The sequence below is a fragment of the Pseudopipra pipra genome, chromosome 24 (assembly GCF_036250125.1).
Source record: "Pseudopipra pipra isolate bDixPip1 chromosome 24, bDixPip1.hap1, whole genome shotgun sequence".
Lineage (NCBI taxonomy): Eukaryota > Metazoa > Chordata > Aves > Passeriformes > Pipridae > Pseudopipra > Pseudopipra pipra.
The window spans coordinates 6,759,282-6,775,385 of record NC_087572.1 but is presented as its reverse complement, the minus strand read 5'-3'; the positions used below and the strand labels follow the sequence as shown (position 1 = coordinate 6,775,385).

The 16,104-nt window shown below is 51.6% G+C and overlaps 1 protein-coding gene across 1 annotated transcript; it reads right to left on the bottom strand.

Annotated features, from left to right (window-relative positions):
* Positions 1-12,185: 12,185 nt before the first annotated feature.
* LOC135402385 (cbp/p300-interacting transactivator 3) lies at positions 12,186-14,303 on the bottom strand. The gene has a single exon (XM_064635497.1). The coding sequence runs from the start codon at positions 14,033-14,035 to the stop codon at positions 13,421-13,423; it is 615 nt and encodes a 204-aa protein (XP_064491567.1). The 5' UTR covers positions 14,036-14,303; the 3' UTR covers positions 12,186-13,420.
* Positions 14,304-16,104: the final 1,801 nt, after the last annotated feature.

The window sequence follows — 16,104 nt, the reverse complement described above, 5'->3', positions numbered from 1 at the left end:
GCTGGCTATTTCCCACTCTACACACATCCATCACCATCAGGCATAACTGGTAGACTGCAAAATCAATCTGTGTTGTGTCCCTGGATCCCCCAGCTCCAGTTCTGTCCATCCCTGTAGAAAAAGTAAAGCTTGGTTGTAAGAAAAAAATTTACAGTGGTTTTAAGTTGGGGAATTTATTCAGTGTTTGAAGAATCAATTCTTTAAATGCAGAATTGCCAGTGTCTTCTTTCTCACACTTCTTCAATGAAATGGGACCAGCTAAAGAGAAATGAATCCTGCAGATCAAATGAGGAGTAGAAGAATGACTCACAGATCACAGGGGTCACCTCTCGGGTGTAAGGCAGCTTGTGGCACACACAATTCAGCGTGATGTGCAAGTCATTCATCTGTGCTCGCTGCTTCACAATCCCTTTGGGATTGAACGTGTGCTGCTCTTCTGCTGACAGTGGGAATTCTTCTCCCAGCAGTGGGAATTCATCCTACTTTCTAGAGGTACCTAAAAAAACTCCAGCCCTCCAAGAGAGGTTAGTCCTTTCTCAGTGGCAGATTTCTCCCGCAAGAAACTGTCATGGGGAGCAACAGAGGGTGACAGTGAGAGCAGAAACATGTGAGGCCAGGAAGGATAGGCTGGATCACGCACATGTGAGGCCAGGAAGGATAGGCTGGATCACACACATGTGAGGTGAGGAAGGACAGGCTGGATCACACACATGTGAGGTGAGGAAGGACAGGCTGGATCACACACATCTGAGGTGAGGAAGGACGGGCTGGATCACACACAGCTGCCTGCACTGCGTTACCATAACAGGAGTCACCAGCTTGTGTGCTGCTGGCATGAATTTGGGATCTTTCTTCTTCATAAGCTAAATCCAATCATGGAAGAAAACAACTAGCAGGTCCAGAGTGCCTGTAATGCCTGTCTTCAAAGAACTTCACAGAGATAAATCTAATTTGGAGTGATACCTGGAGAGGGAAACAGGATATGTCTGCTTGGTTAAGTGCACTACAGACCTGTCAGTTCAAAGGAAGATTTGGAAGCACAGAGAAGGAAACTGCAAGTAAAGCAGCACTGTGGGTCATGACAAGCAAGGTGATGCCTGGAAGGCTGGCAAGCTGCAGTTCTGCCTGCTGGTTTTGGTCTGAGACCACAGATGTGCGTTCCTAGTGAACACAGCAATGTTTGGCAGGAAAGGAACTGTTGAAAGCATTGCCTGTCAGTATCAATTCTTCTCTGGAGGTACTTTTCACATAATTGCTACTTACTGCTCCCAGTCAGCAGTGGGAAGCAGCGCATGGCCGGGTGGAAGTGCTCTCTGGCTGGTCATGGAGACTCAATATTGGAGAGCCTGGAATCTGAGAAATAAAGAATAGTGGGGCTGGGAAGTCCTGGAAACCCCCTGAGGCATCGTGCACTCACTCCTGCTTGGGTATGCTAAGTATGACCTGTATTTCTGCTGTGTTTTCAGATGACATGCCCTATTTGTACCCCTCTGAGTTAGAGGATCCCCCTGACCAGGCAGGATGAAAAAAGCAGCTTACAGCAATAACCAGGCTCCACACCAGGCAGAAATTAAGCTTGTTGGCTGTGATTGATTTCAGGAGAGGCCACGACAGTGTTGATCAGGAAGGCAAAGGCTCTGGAACTGAGCATCTGAGTGAGATCATTTTGGCATTTTCCCACTCTTCAGGAAAAACTCCCTACTCACTGGGCATTAATTTGCTGTTTTATTTTCCAGTGATCAGGTACTATAATCAGAGACAGCCTGTGTGCTGGTGGGCTGCAAGGTGCTAAATGTCCTAAATGGTTTCAAAATAAGGCTATAGATTGTACCTGGCAACAGTAAATGAGGGACAAGACCCAGATTTCCATAGTAAGCCAACGAAAAGCAGACAATGATGTGATACAGTTGAGCCAGGACAAGCCCAAAACATTTTCTTTCAAGTCACAATTCACTGTTAAAGTCAGTAAAGTTCCTGGAAAAACCTTGGACAGACTGGACAACAACTGTGTCAGAGAGGTGGGAGATACCTGAGTGCCCAGGGGAGTGTGTGATCCTGGTGCAGTGCATCTGTCTCTGCAGAGCTCCAGTCCTGGGGCTGGGAAGCAGGTAGGACAGTGGGCTGGAAAAACTGTCAACAAGAAGTTTTTGAACAGCATCTTTATTTTGTTTTGAACCAAGAACAAGGTGGTATTTGATGGAAATTCAAACCAATTAATGTGATCGGCCAATGAAACCCACTGCTGTGGGAAGTCACTGGGGGATACTCAGCAAAAGGATGGGACGACAAAGAGAGCAAGAGATAATCCTAGGGGGCCTTTCAGCACCTTTCAAAGGGCCACTGTGCTGCACACATTGAAGCCGTAGCTCTCACAAGATGTGTCTCGTGGCAAATCACTGCTGCTTCTGGCTGGAGCAGCTGGTTGTGGCTGCTGGTGTGGACAGCGCAGTGGATTTGGCAGACCTCAGACTTCCTGCTGCCAGACACTTTCTGTGTACCTGCCCTGAGGACATGGTCAGTAGGTATCTGTATTGCCAGGTGATGCAGGATTTTGGGAGTCTGTAGAGCTTCTAGTGTGTGGCTGCAGAAGAGATTTTAAGAGAAGGACGCTCCTGGGTACAACAGTGTGCACTACAAACCTCTGTTACCTGAACACAGGGACAATGATCACAAGGCTTTCTTGACACATGGACTCAGCATCATGGACCAGACAGGAAACTGGAACGGAGGGGACATTAAAAGATTTGTCCAAGACTGCACAGAAAGTCTGTGGCAGAGGTGGAAAGGAAACTTGTGTCAACTAAAGTTCTGATTTAGACAAAATACCAGTAATTTTCTGACAGCAGGTGCACGAATTTGGTATTGTGCAACTGTAGTGGCCAGGCCATGCTGCCAGTCCCTGGCATGTCCAGCTTCCCTGGATCCAGGACACAAGCCTGAGAAAGCAATTGTTAAGTAGTTTGGGGTGGTGGGAAGTCCCAGTCATGAAGTGCTGGTGCAGGTACAGAGCCTGGGGCAGAGCCTGGTGGTCCATGACTCCAATGCATTTAGGAAACTTTCCTGTCTACCCACTCAGATTTCTCTCTGGGAGTCGCACTCACACCTCCTGGGACACAAATGAAAGCGGCAAAATGGGACATGGGGAGCTCGTGGGGCAGGAAAGGAGTTTTGCAGAAGTGACAGCAATAGCTGAGAGGGGGATTCCCGTGGCTGGTGTGCCTACCGTGTGTTCTGCTTCAAGTGAGAAGGAGGATTCCCGGGATTCTGGCTCCTTGCTCCGTGTTCTGAGGGTGCACAGCGTGAAGATGTCACAGCCCTTACACACAGCCCACACACCCCTGTGTCTCTGGAGCAAACAGCATGGCTGCGGGAAGGACAGGGCCAGCACCCGCTTCTAAGAAGGGACCCCAGCGGTGGGGTCCAGAGCCCCCCGCGCCTTGCACCCCTTACTCGTCACTCCGCACTCCACGGCCATGACCCCGCACCCCGCACCCAGGTCCCAGAGCTCCACACCCATCACCCGGCACCCAGCTCCCAGCACCTCGCACCCTGCATCCCGCACGCAGCTCCCAGCACCCCACGCCCATCACCCCGCACACAGCTCCCAGCACCCCGCACCCTGCACCCCGCACGCAGCTCCCAGAGCTCCACATCCATCACCCGGCACCCCGCACGCAGCTCCCAGAGTTCCACATCCATCACCCCGCACGTCTCTCCCGCCGCGCCGGGGCCGGGCTGGGCGGCGTTTCTCGCCCGGTGCCGCGAGGGGGCAGCAGCGCCCCGTGGGAGTTCCCGGCTGGTCCCGGGCGGTCCCGGCTGGTCCCAGCTGGTCCCGGGCGGTCTCAGCTGGTCGCGGGCGGTCCCGGCTGGTCCCAGCTGGTCCCGGGCGGTCTCAGCTGGTCGCGGGCGGTCACGGCTGGTCCCAGCTGGTCCCGGGCGGTCTCAGCTGGTCCCGGGCGGTCCCGGCTGGTCCCGGGCGGTCTCAGCTGGTCCTGGGCAGTCCCAGGCGGTCCCGGGGACCCTTCCTGCCCTCGCTGGCTCTGTCAGCACCAAGTCTGATTAGCGGTGGCCGTGCCAGGGCATTGCTGTCACCACCGATGGCCCCCAAGCAATCAGTCCCCAGCACCTGAGCGTCCCTCCTCATCTGGGGACAAGCCATGCAGGGATGGGCAGGACAAGCTGCTCTCACTCTGTCCCTACTCTCCTCTGCTTTACACTGGCTACTCCAAAGAGGTGAGTTCAAGGCCCTGCCATGGAACTGGACCCACCTATCTGCAGGGCTTTTCCTCCACTCCACCCTACCAATGGCAAACGTCTCCTGTTCCACTTCCAACACCTTTCCACTGAGCATCAGAGTAGTCCTGGGTTCCCAGGGATGAAGACGAAAGGAAAAGTCAGGGTGTGCTTTCCAGCAAATGCCAGCACTCCAGAGAGAGTTCTGAGAACTAATTTGACTTTGAGTCCACAAAGAAGTTCCTGTGTGGCACTGCTGGGCTGAGCTGCCCAGTGCTCCAAGCAGAAGCTGCAGTCTCTCTCCCGCTGCTCCCAGCTCTGTTGTTGCCAGTCTCACACTGGAAGAGAATTCACCTGTTTTTCGCCTGAGATACCAGGTATTTTAGCTGGTGGTCCAGCTCAGGTGATTTGTGGAAGTGCTGTAATGTCCTTCAACGAGGGGCTGTGCCCTCCCTCTGTGGGTACTATTCCAGCATGCTCAATCCCTCTCGTTCTTCTCAGATCCTGGGTAACCCAGGTCAGCAGTGAAGAAATGAGGGCCCTGATTGCACATCCTGCATTAATGAGCTTGCCTTCTGCCTCGTGGCCATGTCAAAACCTCCACAAACATTTCTGTGGAGGATGTGCTTCAGGGTTCCCTGTCTGCCTCCCTGCTGGCCAAGGGGACCCCAGCCATGCCCTGAGTGCTTGAGCTTGCTGAGCACATGGAGGCAGATACAGGTTTTGCACGAGAAGATAAGGAGGGCTTTTTTCAGCTCTGAAAGCTGTTTATTCTTTACAGCGTACTGACACCAGAACGGAAAGGGCCTTTTCCTGAAACTGGCTATTTATAAAGAGCCTGCAGTGCAGAGCCTTCCCTTGCAGGGGGGCAGGGACTTTTGCAGCTTTCTTTTCGCTGCCTTGAGCTCACCCAGAGGTCGTTCAGATAGAATTGAATAGAGCAGGTCTTGCTGCCCATCTGCTGGGGGCACGCTCCTGTACCGACAGCTTGTAATAACTCTGTGGAGATATCAAACTCCAGCGAGTACCTAATTCAGCCCTAAACCCCTCGGCTATGAAGTCAGTGCAGTTCACAGTCCTGGATTCTTCCAAAGGCTTTGCAGGAGAAATTGGTTATTTGTGGCAGTCATGCCTTTAATGCGTAACACAGCTGTGCTTGTCCAAGGGGGCTGATCCCTGTGGTGTATGGGCAGAAATCAGCAGCACTCGTAGCCATATCTTTCCAAGCTGTTGAACAGTGCAATGTTCGCTGCGTGCACATGCTTGAGCTGGGATTTGGCTGCTCCAAGATGCATAAAAGACAGCGTTGGAGCCTTGACTATCTTTGCTTCCCTGTTGTGAGTCAGCACAGGCAGGCAGCTGGGACAGCCACAAACCTACAGCTCAAGCACAAAGAGCAAGTTTATTTCCGTTACCTTGCTATCCCAGGGATCCCCGAAGCAACACCCGGGCAGAGGCACACAAACTGTCCATGCTGGAAGAAGACTGGTCTGCTGCTCATGCTGCTTTATCAAGGGTTATTTTCAGCTGCAAGGTCACTTGAGCACTTACAATCCTCCTCACCAATCTTCTGTGTTTAACCCATTCCTCCCAACACCTGATAAAGGAGAGAAATTGGGACCTTCAAATCTCATCTCCATGAGAGGCCTTTCTTTAGATTTTACCCAGTTTAATTGTGTTGGGATGCTGGGCAGCTCTCTGCCTCCCTCCCATCATCTTGCCCCGGCAGGCCAGTGGCTCTGTGGGCAGCTCATCTTTCCCTGGGGACACTGGGATCCTCTTATGAACCCTGCCAGAAACTCTGAGGAAGCTAGGGCTAGGTTTAGTTGTTAAAACTACTGTTGCTTCCCTGTCCTAGCTGTGCCCACTTTGCAAACCAGGTTTGCACTTGGCAGTGCTCACAGTACAGCACAGCATCATCACCCAGATTTTCCCACCTGTAGGGATGTGGTGACTTTTGGTTTTGACTCTGGTGCAGAAGGTCAGTGTGCCTGGCAAAACCTCTGGCACAGGAGTTTTGCCGAGAATTAAAGAATTTAATTAAATATTTAAATAAAACCCTCTGTCCCCTTCTGGGGTTTGTCTTGTGCTGTTTGAGAAAGGCAGAGGTGTGCAGGGGGATGGGGAGAGGATGAGGAGACACACAGCTCTCCAGCTGTGCAGGGAGAGCCAGATTTCCACGGGACTCTGCACACCAAACACGGCTGAAGCAGTGAGGGTGGACCATGGCTCAGGGCCAACAGCATGGGAGATCAGACAACTGTTGGTCTCTTCTCCCCCTGGTATTCTAGTGGTCATGAGCAGGTCATGAATGTTTGTAACAGACTGAACTTGCAGAATTCCCTGGAAATGTGAACTCAATGATATTTTTGGCAAATCTGGAAAAGAAATAACCGTCGATCCAGAGGCTGCAGGATGCAGCACAGCCCCTGCACATGGAAAGGTCCCACTGCCTCTGAGGTGAAGACAATACAACTGACACGGGACTGGGCTGACTTGTCAAAACTTTCCTCAACTCACTACAATGCCTTGCAATCAACTGACTTTTGTATTTACAGTTGAAACAGGAAAAGTAGGACTTGGTCCATACTTTGGTGTAGCAACTATGAAGCAACCGAACGGCAGACTGTGACCAGCATTTAAAAATCAAGAGTGTTGTAAAGTGCCATGAGCAACTAAGTGCCCCAGAAGAGCTCCTCAGAATGCAAATACTGCTGAGATGGACCACAATGTAACCCAGGGCTTTCTAATCAGCAGCACATTATCAGAGGCTCAAGGCGCAGATCCCCCATTTTCCCTCTCCTTCAGGGCAAAGATTGATCTGGGAATTGGGTTGGCATCAGATGCTTGAAAAAGCAGTCACTTGCAAAGCTTTTACTATAGGCTTAATCTTTTTTCTCTGGAATATCACTTGGATTTGGCAAAGAGCTACTTTCCCTAATCCCCATTAATGCAGGCACACGTGGAAGCTCCTGGAAATCCCTGCTGTAGGGGCTTGGGTTCAGCAAAGCAGGAATGTCCCCTGTGAATACTCCACACTGGCATCCTCAAGGGCCTCCAACCTGGGAGCTTGTGGTAACAGGCAATAATCAAGGGGCTCAGCACTGTCCAAACACAGTGTGATGGAGTTGGAGGTGGTGGAGTAATGCTTTCCCTGGGAGCTGATACCTAGCTCTGCCTCTTGCCATGTACCCCAGGAGAAGTGCTGGGATACAAGGAAAGACCTGTAAGTCAGGATTGGAGCTGATGTGCAGAGCATTCCGTGGAACCCTGCTGCCAATGTTTGTGTGAGGGGTGTCCTTAGCAGCCAGTTTGTATTTGAAGCAAGTGCTGTGACTTGGTTTGGGAACTGCACAGGATAACATCAGACATAGCCACAGTTTTATTTTTACAAGTCATCAATATTTGACCAGCATTTCCAGTGTGGCTACAGGAGAAAACCACATCTGAGATGGTTGTGTGGTAGCTAAGAATATGAAAGCCATTTGACTGAATATTTCTTAGTAACAGTGTTTTGGAGTTTGGGGATGAGGAAAATTGTAAACTCTCCTTTTTTCCTCACTGCTCTGGTAGTCCAGAGGACTCATGAGCAAAGTCAAGATGTCTCAAGAGCAAACTATTCTTGCTGTGGCTGTTTTCAGTAGGAACAAACCACCCCCAGAAATGTGCTGCAGAGAAGCAGAATGAAGCTTACCCCTACTTGAGGAAACTCAAACAGGCTTTTCTGAAGGCTTGAGGAGACGGGGATGCAGAACCTGTGAGGAGGAGCAGAAATCCAGCCTTGAGCTCAGGAGAGTATCACCCTGAAAGTCTCAGGTGTGACTGCTTGTCCCTCACACGTGTCATACGATGGAAGCCATCCAGGATCTCACAGGAAGAAGCTGATGTGGCCGGGCTGGAGGGGTACAGGGAGGAAGGTTCACTGAGGGAAGGCTCAAGGAGGAACAGCATGGTGCCACCTCACAGGCAGCAGAGAGGGAGGAATGTCCCATGGCAGGGTGGCCTCGGTGTGTGCACGTTGGCAGCTGCAGTGGGTGGGAGAAGGTCTTTACCCAGGATGGCCCCAGAAGGCATCTGAGCCGGTGGGAGAACCAAGGGACCATTGGGGTGCAGTTTTTAGGAACCGGGTATTTGGGTAAAACTTGCACTTGTATTTTAGATGTGGAGGTGGCCACACACCATCTCCTAGGCCAAGAGTGAGAGAGAACCCTGCCAGCACGTGCAAACACAGCTACAGTAGAGTATTATCCCTTGGGAGAGATATCTGGAGTCTCTGCACACAGGTCTCTGAAAATAGTAGGTCATTGCCTGTGCCAGCCAGCAACCAAGTGAAAGGGAGAGATTTGGAAAGAAATAAGAGCACTGCAGAAGAAACAAGCACACTGAAACACAGGTCCAGAGAAATCCTGTCCTTTCAAATTTTCAAAATCTGCCTGGACAAGGCTCTGGGCTGCCTGCCCTGCCTTTGAATGCTGTCCTGCATGGAACAGGAAATTGGACTGAGCGACCTCCAAAGATCCCTTCCAGTCTAAATCCTTCTGTGGTTCTGTGATGGATGTTTGAAATATAGAACAATCAGACCTAATTATAGCATTGGAGAAATCCATGACACATCTACAGCTTAAACCAGTGCTGTTCCCTCTCCCATCCCATAGACCTAGAGACAGGACAGAAAAAGGGGATCACAACAACCCGCGACACAAAGTGATTCTTTAATGGGGGGAGACTCAGGGGGGAACATCTGGGGAGCTATGAAATCATTACTGATATGGAGAAGATGACCAAGAAATGACTAGGAAGTAGAGGATACCTGGCAAAGTGAGGGGGTGGCAGGTTTAAAATGCAGAGAAGCTTACAGAGGTAAAGCTTCTTATGAAGAGCTTGATTACTCCCTTGTGGATTTCATTGGCACAAGACAGTGCTGAAGTAAAATGTACCTATGAATTAAAAAAAAAAAGGGCTGTTTCTGAGTCAGGAATCTTTGATTCAGGAGATCTTTGAGCCACAGATCAGTGCCTTTTGGTCATACAGAAATGTTCAGGTATCCCTAAGTGTCCACGTACCTCCCATGCTATCAGAAAGAGCCTCAATGAGCTCACTGCACTCAGAGATACCTCTGTTCACTCGGTTTTGACCCTGGCCCATGGAACCTAAATTTGCAGAGATCAACAGATATGTCCCATCACACCTGGGGAAAATAATTCCCTGTCACCTTCCCCTTTCACTTACGTTATAAACTTCTCTTACCCAGCTTCTTCCAGACTGAAGAGTCATAGGCTATTCTGTGGCTTCTTTGGAGAAACATTACTCTGCCTCAGTTGTTTCTTCTTTCTCTACAGTTTCTCTTGTTTTATATTGTCATTTCTCTATAAACAGACCAGAATTTTGGACAATTCACCAGCATGGGCAGCGCACAGGATGCAGCTGAATTGTCTATCAGTACTGTAGGGCACTGGGGCATTCACTGTTTGATTTTACTTTTCATTCCTCTTCTAATGATTTTCTAACCTTCCCTCTGCTTGTCTGGCTCCCCCTGAACAGCAAGTTGGGATTTTTCATAGCAACATTCATTGTAACACTACAATCTTTGCTGAGTGGCTGTAGCTAATTTAGAGTACTGTGTGAAATCACAAAAGATCAACCCTCCACACATCATTTCATATTTACCAACCGTTGCTCATCTTATTGCCCAGGCACTCACTGTTAGCAGATCCTTCACCACCTCTGTACCAGACTTTCACCTTTGCAACTCTGCATCACCCTGCACTATCAGCAAACTTCATCACCCCAAGAACACATGTGGTCAGAGACAGGGATGTGGAGAAAGGCCTTGTCTTTCTGTGCTTTCAGCACTCACATGCTCCCAGAGGCTGCCTCAAGCCCTGGCCATTACACAAAATCTATTTGGAGTGTTACAGAAGATGCAGTCTAGCTGAGGGGACAGGGTAGTGTGTCCCAGCTACCCTGTCTGGACTAGGCAGTGGAGTTGGAGAACCTTCCTTCTTCCCCAAAACGGAAAAGAGTCTCCCAGTACCTCAGAGGAGAGGTGCTTGTAAACACACTCTGCACGTGAGGATTTCACTCATGTCCGCAAAGCTCCCAAGTCAACAGGGGCTGTCGCTCACAGTGCTGAGCGCTGTCAGTGCCTGGCAGCCCCTAACAGAGCTTTGGGGTGTCCTCCTGCTGCCCTCCTGCCTGGGATGGGATGGAGCAGTCAGTGTCAGCTGGATGGGAAAAGCAGAGCTTAGCTCTTACATTTTTGGTGATCTTTGAGAAACTCCCCTGCAGGCCCAGGTAGCTGGGTCACCCCACTGTGCCATCTGCCACCTCTGCTCAGTGTTGTGTCAGTCCCCTGGCCAGGGGACCTGGGCAGGAGGGATGCACTGTTCAGCTGAGTGGGGAGGGAGAACTGAGCCCTCTGAGCTACACCTGGTGCTGCTGGAGCAGTCCCTCTGTGCCTGATGCCAGGCATGCAGAGCTGGCAGCACAAAGGGGAAGGACACAAACTGCACCTAAACCGAGAAAGCATTAGAAAGGTGGTGATCACAGCATTTTTCTAGTCCAACCCAGGCCAATAGGCCTCTGGCAGAAATCATAAGTGGTTTTGGCCTGGGTTATCTAGAAAATCAGAGACTGACCGCAGTTAACAGTGTCTTTTGGGGAAATGAATGGGTGACATAACTGAGGAGCATTGAAATAACCTCAGCTGAGCCTGCTGGGACAGACTCCCAAGGAAATCCTGACTGTGACCTTCCTCTGTGACTCCACATCTCTGGTATTATCAGTTCCCCTACTCCGACTTAAATCAACAGCACCTTTCCCAGTGCACTGCACAGCCCTCCAAGAGGACGTACAGACACGTTCCTCTGGCCGTCAAATGCCAAGTGCTTCTTACGGAGAAACCTGTTCCTGGGAAACCTCTGCAGAAATTGCTGGAGTTGACAGTCCTCAGCTGTGGGCTGGACACCTCTTCCCACTTGTAGCTGGGATACTGCAGGTCACAATGGCATGTGCCACACAGCTGGCCCTGCCCACAGCCACAACTGACAACCTAGAACACGCTTGTTTATTTTGGGGTTCATCTTTTACTCTGAGGTTGCCAACTCCTCGCTGCTTACCTAAAATCTGCAGTTGCATGGAGACAACAAAGCTCTTCCAGGTCTCCAACAGCCCATTGCTACAGAGCTGACAGCCTGAGCAGGCCTCTCTCACCCCAACACCAGCTCTCCAGGCTGCCCAGGCATAACCGCCAAAAGGACAGGACTTTAACAACTGCTCTCGAGTTGAGCAAGGAACAAGGCCAGGGGACACTGACAGACAATCCAAAGTATGGGCAAAGTGATTCAGCCACTCCACTAGCAGCATCCACAGCTCCATTGCTACAGGGCAGGAAAGAAACACATGGAAATATCCCTGAACTCTTCAAAGGGACTAGCTGGAAACACTTTGAAAATAAAACCTAAGCCCTGGAAGAGTAGGAGAGCAAAGGCTGTCTTGATTTTTAGAGCCTTTGTGGTATAGAAAACTGCAGCAGAGAGCTACTAGCAGAGCTGTGGCCCAGCTGTCAGAGTTGCACTTGGTCTGGAAGCAGTGTAAGGAGTCACTACCCACTTGTTGAGTAACTTTAAATGAGCTTTAAGTCCTTTTCAACCCAATCCATTCTATGATTCTACGACCCGGCTCAGCCAGCAACAGCAGCCATCCTGCAATAGCAACACCATCCACATCTGGAATTTGCCCTCAATGCTGAGAAGAAGCATCTCATGCTCCCAGCCACACTTCAAGGACAGATTTAGTCCAAGCATTAAACTAGAAACACAGTCCTTCCAACTTGTGTGGCAGGTGGGGGACACAATGACTGGACCCACAGCCCAGCGGCAGGAGCAAAGCCAACACTTCTCCCAGTGCTCCACACCGGGCCGGAGACGGGCACTGAACAAAAGCACGCAGGAGATATTTCAGCTTTTATTCTCAAATCCATCCGTACATTCCGACCTGCCGAGAGCCAGGGCCGGCAGCACCAGGGGGCAGCAGCAACCAGAACTCACGGGAGCTTCCCCAGCGCCGGGAAACGGGAGACAGCGCAGGAAACCAAACCCTGCCGGCTTTCACATCTCACCTTCTCTGAGCGAGGGAATTGGAAATCGAGTCATCTTTATCACATTCAGAAAGGTGTTGGATTTACAGTCCTGTGCGTTCAGCATACCGATCTCGGGTTGAATTGACTAATCTGCAGAGCAGCTTGAAAACTATCCCAGGCTTGCTTTTCCCTAAGCCAGCATCTTAAAGCTGCAGTACTCTCCAGGCATCTTTCCCCGCAGTCCCAAAGCCAAATAACAAAAGGAGCCCTTGCAAATAAATAATCATAGGAAAATAAATAAGATTAGAACTGGAGTATACAGTTACATGGTCTTTATTTGGTTTCGGAGGAGGAAAAAAGTGGAGCCAGACTGCAGCTTTAAGCCTCATGCCTGAATCAACCTCAAACACTTGGTAAATTTTACACTTGATTAGCAGTATAGGTTGGAGATCCGAAATTCCACGGAGATGAACATTAGGCACATACACACACCCTTCCCCAAGGCATACTTTATTTTGCCGAGTTAGAAAAAGCCTGCTGAGGGGAAGTGCCCCTTCCCGAGCTGAACAGACACGACTGAAGACGTATTTACTGCCACAGTAAAACGTCCCAACAAATAGCTAACCCCACCCATGTTTGCAAGGGGAAACTGGTTCAAACCATGCACCAGGGAGACAATCCCCTCTTGGGATCCTTCACCTCCACTGGCACCACAGAATCCTTGAACAAATCCAGCTCCCGGCAGGGCTGCCAGCTGCCCATCACTTCTCGTGCTCCAAGCCTAGCTGTGGAAAGTCATAAGTCTATTATTTCTACTTAAGCCAGAAATCCTGTTAATGCCATTTAGAGGCAGTTCTACAGCAGGAGCTCTTGATCTGATCTTGCTCTGTTTAGGGTGAACATCCCCTCTTCAGGAACTCCCACACAGAAAAACCACACAAAAGAGGAAAGCAATCCATTGCAAGCCAGTGTCCAATGATTGTCCCTTCGGGGAGGGCAGGAATCCAGGACAGGGCTAGGCAGGGGAAGGGAGGAGAATGGCAGGTGAAGAAAGAATTTAGAAACAAACTCAAAACCACCAAGACACAAGGAGGAGCTCAAAGCCCCTCAGCAGCTGATGGCACTAGGTTGCTGTTTGCTAACAAAGTCTGAAATGAAGTCGAACTCGTTCTGTCCCAAAAATAACTCTGGCAGCTCCTGAATCCGGTCCAATCCCAGTTCCAGGACAAGGGATGTCAAGACCTCCTCATCTATGAGATCAGTGTCCATAACATTCAACGTCAGCGCCGGCGAGGGCATGTGCTGCATGCCCGGGTGCTGGCCCGGCCCCACTCTGTACTGCTGGGCACCAGCTCCCATGGGCCCGTTGCTCATGGCCAGCGGGTGGCCCTGGTACTGGGTGTTGAGTTTTTGTAGGTGCATGCTGGCCATGAGCTGCTGGGTGCCCACTGGCCCCATGTACTGCTGCTGCTGACTCGGTCCATTGAACATCATCGCGTTCTGCATCTGGTGGTGGCCCATCTGTCCGCCGAGGCCGGGTCTCGGCCTCATCGCCCCGTCCATGCCGGCCCCCCCGTAGGGCATCATCTGAGCGGCGGCGGGCAGCGTCCGCAGCACATGCTGCCCGTGCTGCGGGGGTCCCTGCAGCCCGCTCACCCCCACGCGGTAGCTCTGCAGGCCGGTGCCCCCGTGGCTCATGGGCATCATCATGTGCTCGGCCATGGCCCGGGTCCCGGCGAGGCGACAGCGGCTCCGGGAACAGTTCCCGGGGACGACACCGCGTCCCGCTCCCGCCGAGCCGGCTCCGACGGGAGATCCCCGACCTCCGCCGGGGGGAAAGGCACCGCTCCGCTCCCTCCGCGGGAGTCCGGCGGGGACCCTCGGCACGGCCCCGGGCAGTGCCCGCACGGTACGCACCGGTCCGGGGCTCCTGCGGCAGCGGCTCCGCTGATCCGGGCTCCGCTCGGCTCGCCTGGCCCGGCGCTGCCGCGGCGCTCCCGCACTTATAGAGCCGCGGGCGGGGCGGGCGCGGGGCGGCCCCGGCGCCCATTGGAGCGCGGGCGGGGTCCGGCCCCGCGGGAGGGGCGGCCCTGCCCGGCTCGGTCCTGCCCGGCTCGGCCCTGCCCGGCCCGGCAGCCCCGCCGCTCCGTGCCTCCGACACCACAAACGGCCCGAGATCGGCTCTCTGGAGGGAGAGAGTCACCCCTCCCGTGCCTTCCCCCTCCCTCTCAGTGTCACTCTGCCCGAGCCTTTGTACGCGCTCACACACTGCCCGTGCCTCGGGTCCCGTTGAGAAGGTTGTGCTGAGCTCCCCGTTCGTGCCCACGGACGCACCTTTGTCAGGTGCTCTCAGCGGCGAGGATAGTTGGAGTCATCAGCTGGGTGGTTGGTTACTCAGCCAAAAGCACCTTCCTAGCAAGGATGCACCAACCTCCCACACACACCTGGTACCAAGGGGATTGTCACACACAGGTTTGCTACAGGTCTGTAGCAGTGTCTTTTGCACTTCTGAGATGAGCTTTGGCTCATGGGGTCCCAATGCAAGCCACATGCCCACCCACTGAACTGTACCAGCCAAATTATCTTACCATGGGCTTAGACTACGGCAGCACTGGTGCTCTCTACAGGACCTGGTGTGTTCCAGTAGTGTATGAAAGAACAGTGATGATCCTTCTCTTGTGTTTTGTGTTTTGAAGGAACCCAGAGACTTCTTTTTAAAAGATATTAGTGTTGCATGGTTACTCGCTTAGAAGGCAGGGGATGACAAAGTTGAACTTGCTTCCCCAACTTCATTCTGTCTTTGTCCTCTCCCAGGCAGCCCTTAACCAGCATTACAGACCATGGCTCTGGTAATGCCTGACAGATCTTTTCTGGAGGCTTGGAGCAGGTTGTTTGATGGAGTTTTAGGTGTTCTGCATGTTCATGGTGCTCATGGACCCTGGTGAGCAGGAAGAAGTGCCAACAAAGGGTTTCAAAGGATGCCCAAGGGGTTTTTTGTTGCCTCAAGTTGCCTCTCAAGTTTGTATAACTTGAGAGATGAGGTCTAAGTTCATACTGCCATGAAGAGACTAAGTCAGGCAGCACGGGCACCTTGGGTGAGTGCCGAGCCACAGTACTGACCTGAAGGGTTACTTATAGAGAATATCTCTGTATCAAAACACTGTAAACCAGCAGCTCAGAGCAGATAATGACCAGGAGCCTTCCACTTCCAGAGGCCAGCAGCCAGGAATGGAAAGTGTCTTCTCTTACTTGACAGAGCACAGGGCCATAAACCTCCAGGACATTTTGGGAGTCACTTTTGTTTGTGCCACCTTCTGCCTTGTAAAGTGGCTGGGATGGGTTTCAGGTGTTATTGGTGAGCCTCTAGCTGATGAATCAGTTGGTTAATTGTTTGATGTAATTACGTAATGATTGTTTTTTAACTCTAGAGATTTTGACAAACGCATTTTTAGTGCTAATAAACACATGCTCACATACATATACCTGCCTGCCTGCGAGTTCACATGCAGATGCACACCCAGGTGAGGAACAAATGCAGTTTGTTTTGCACACGAGGGAGTGCCTGCCCTCTTCTTTTCAGAGTCATCCAGCCATGAAAACATCTCTCACTTGGAGGAGAGGTGTGGTGTGTCCTGCAAGACCTGGTCAGGGCCAGAAATTCTTGGACACGAGTAACAGGTGGGAAAGGGGTGTCCACAGCCATCTGCATTACAGAAGACCCCAAAGGTGGTAAATGGCCCCTCATTTTGGAAACAAATTAGCAGATGAGAGAGCACTCTTGCTGTACACAC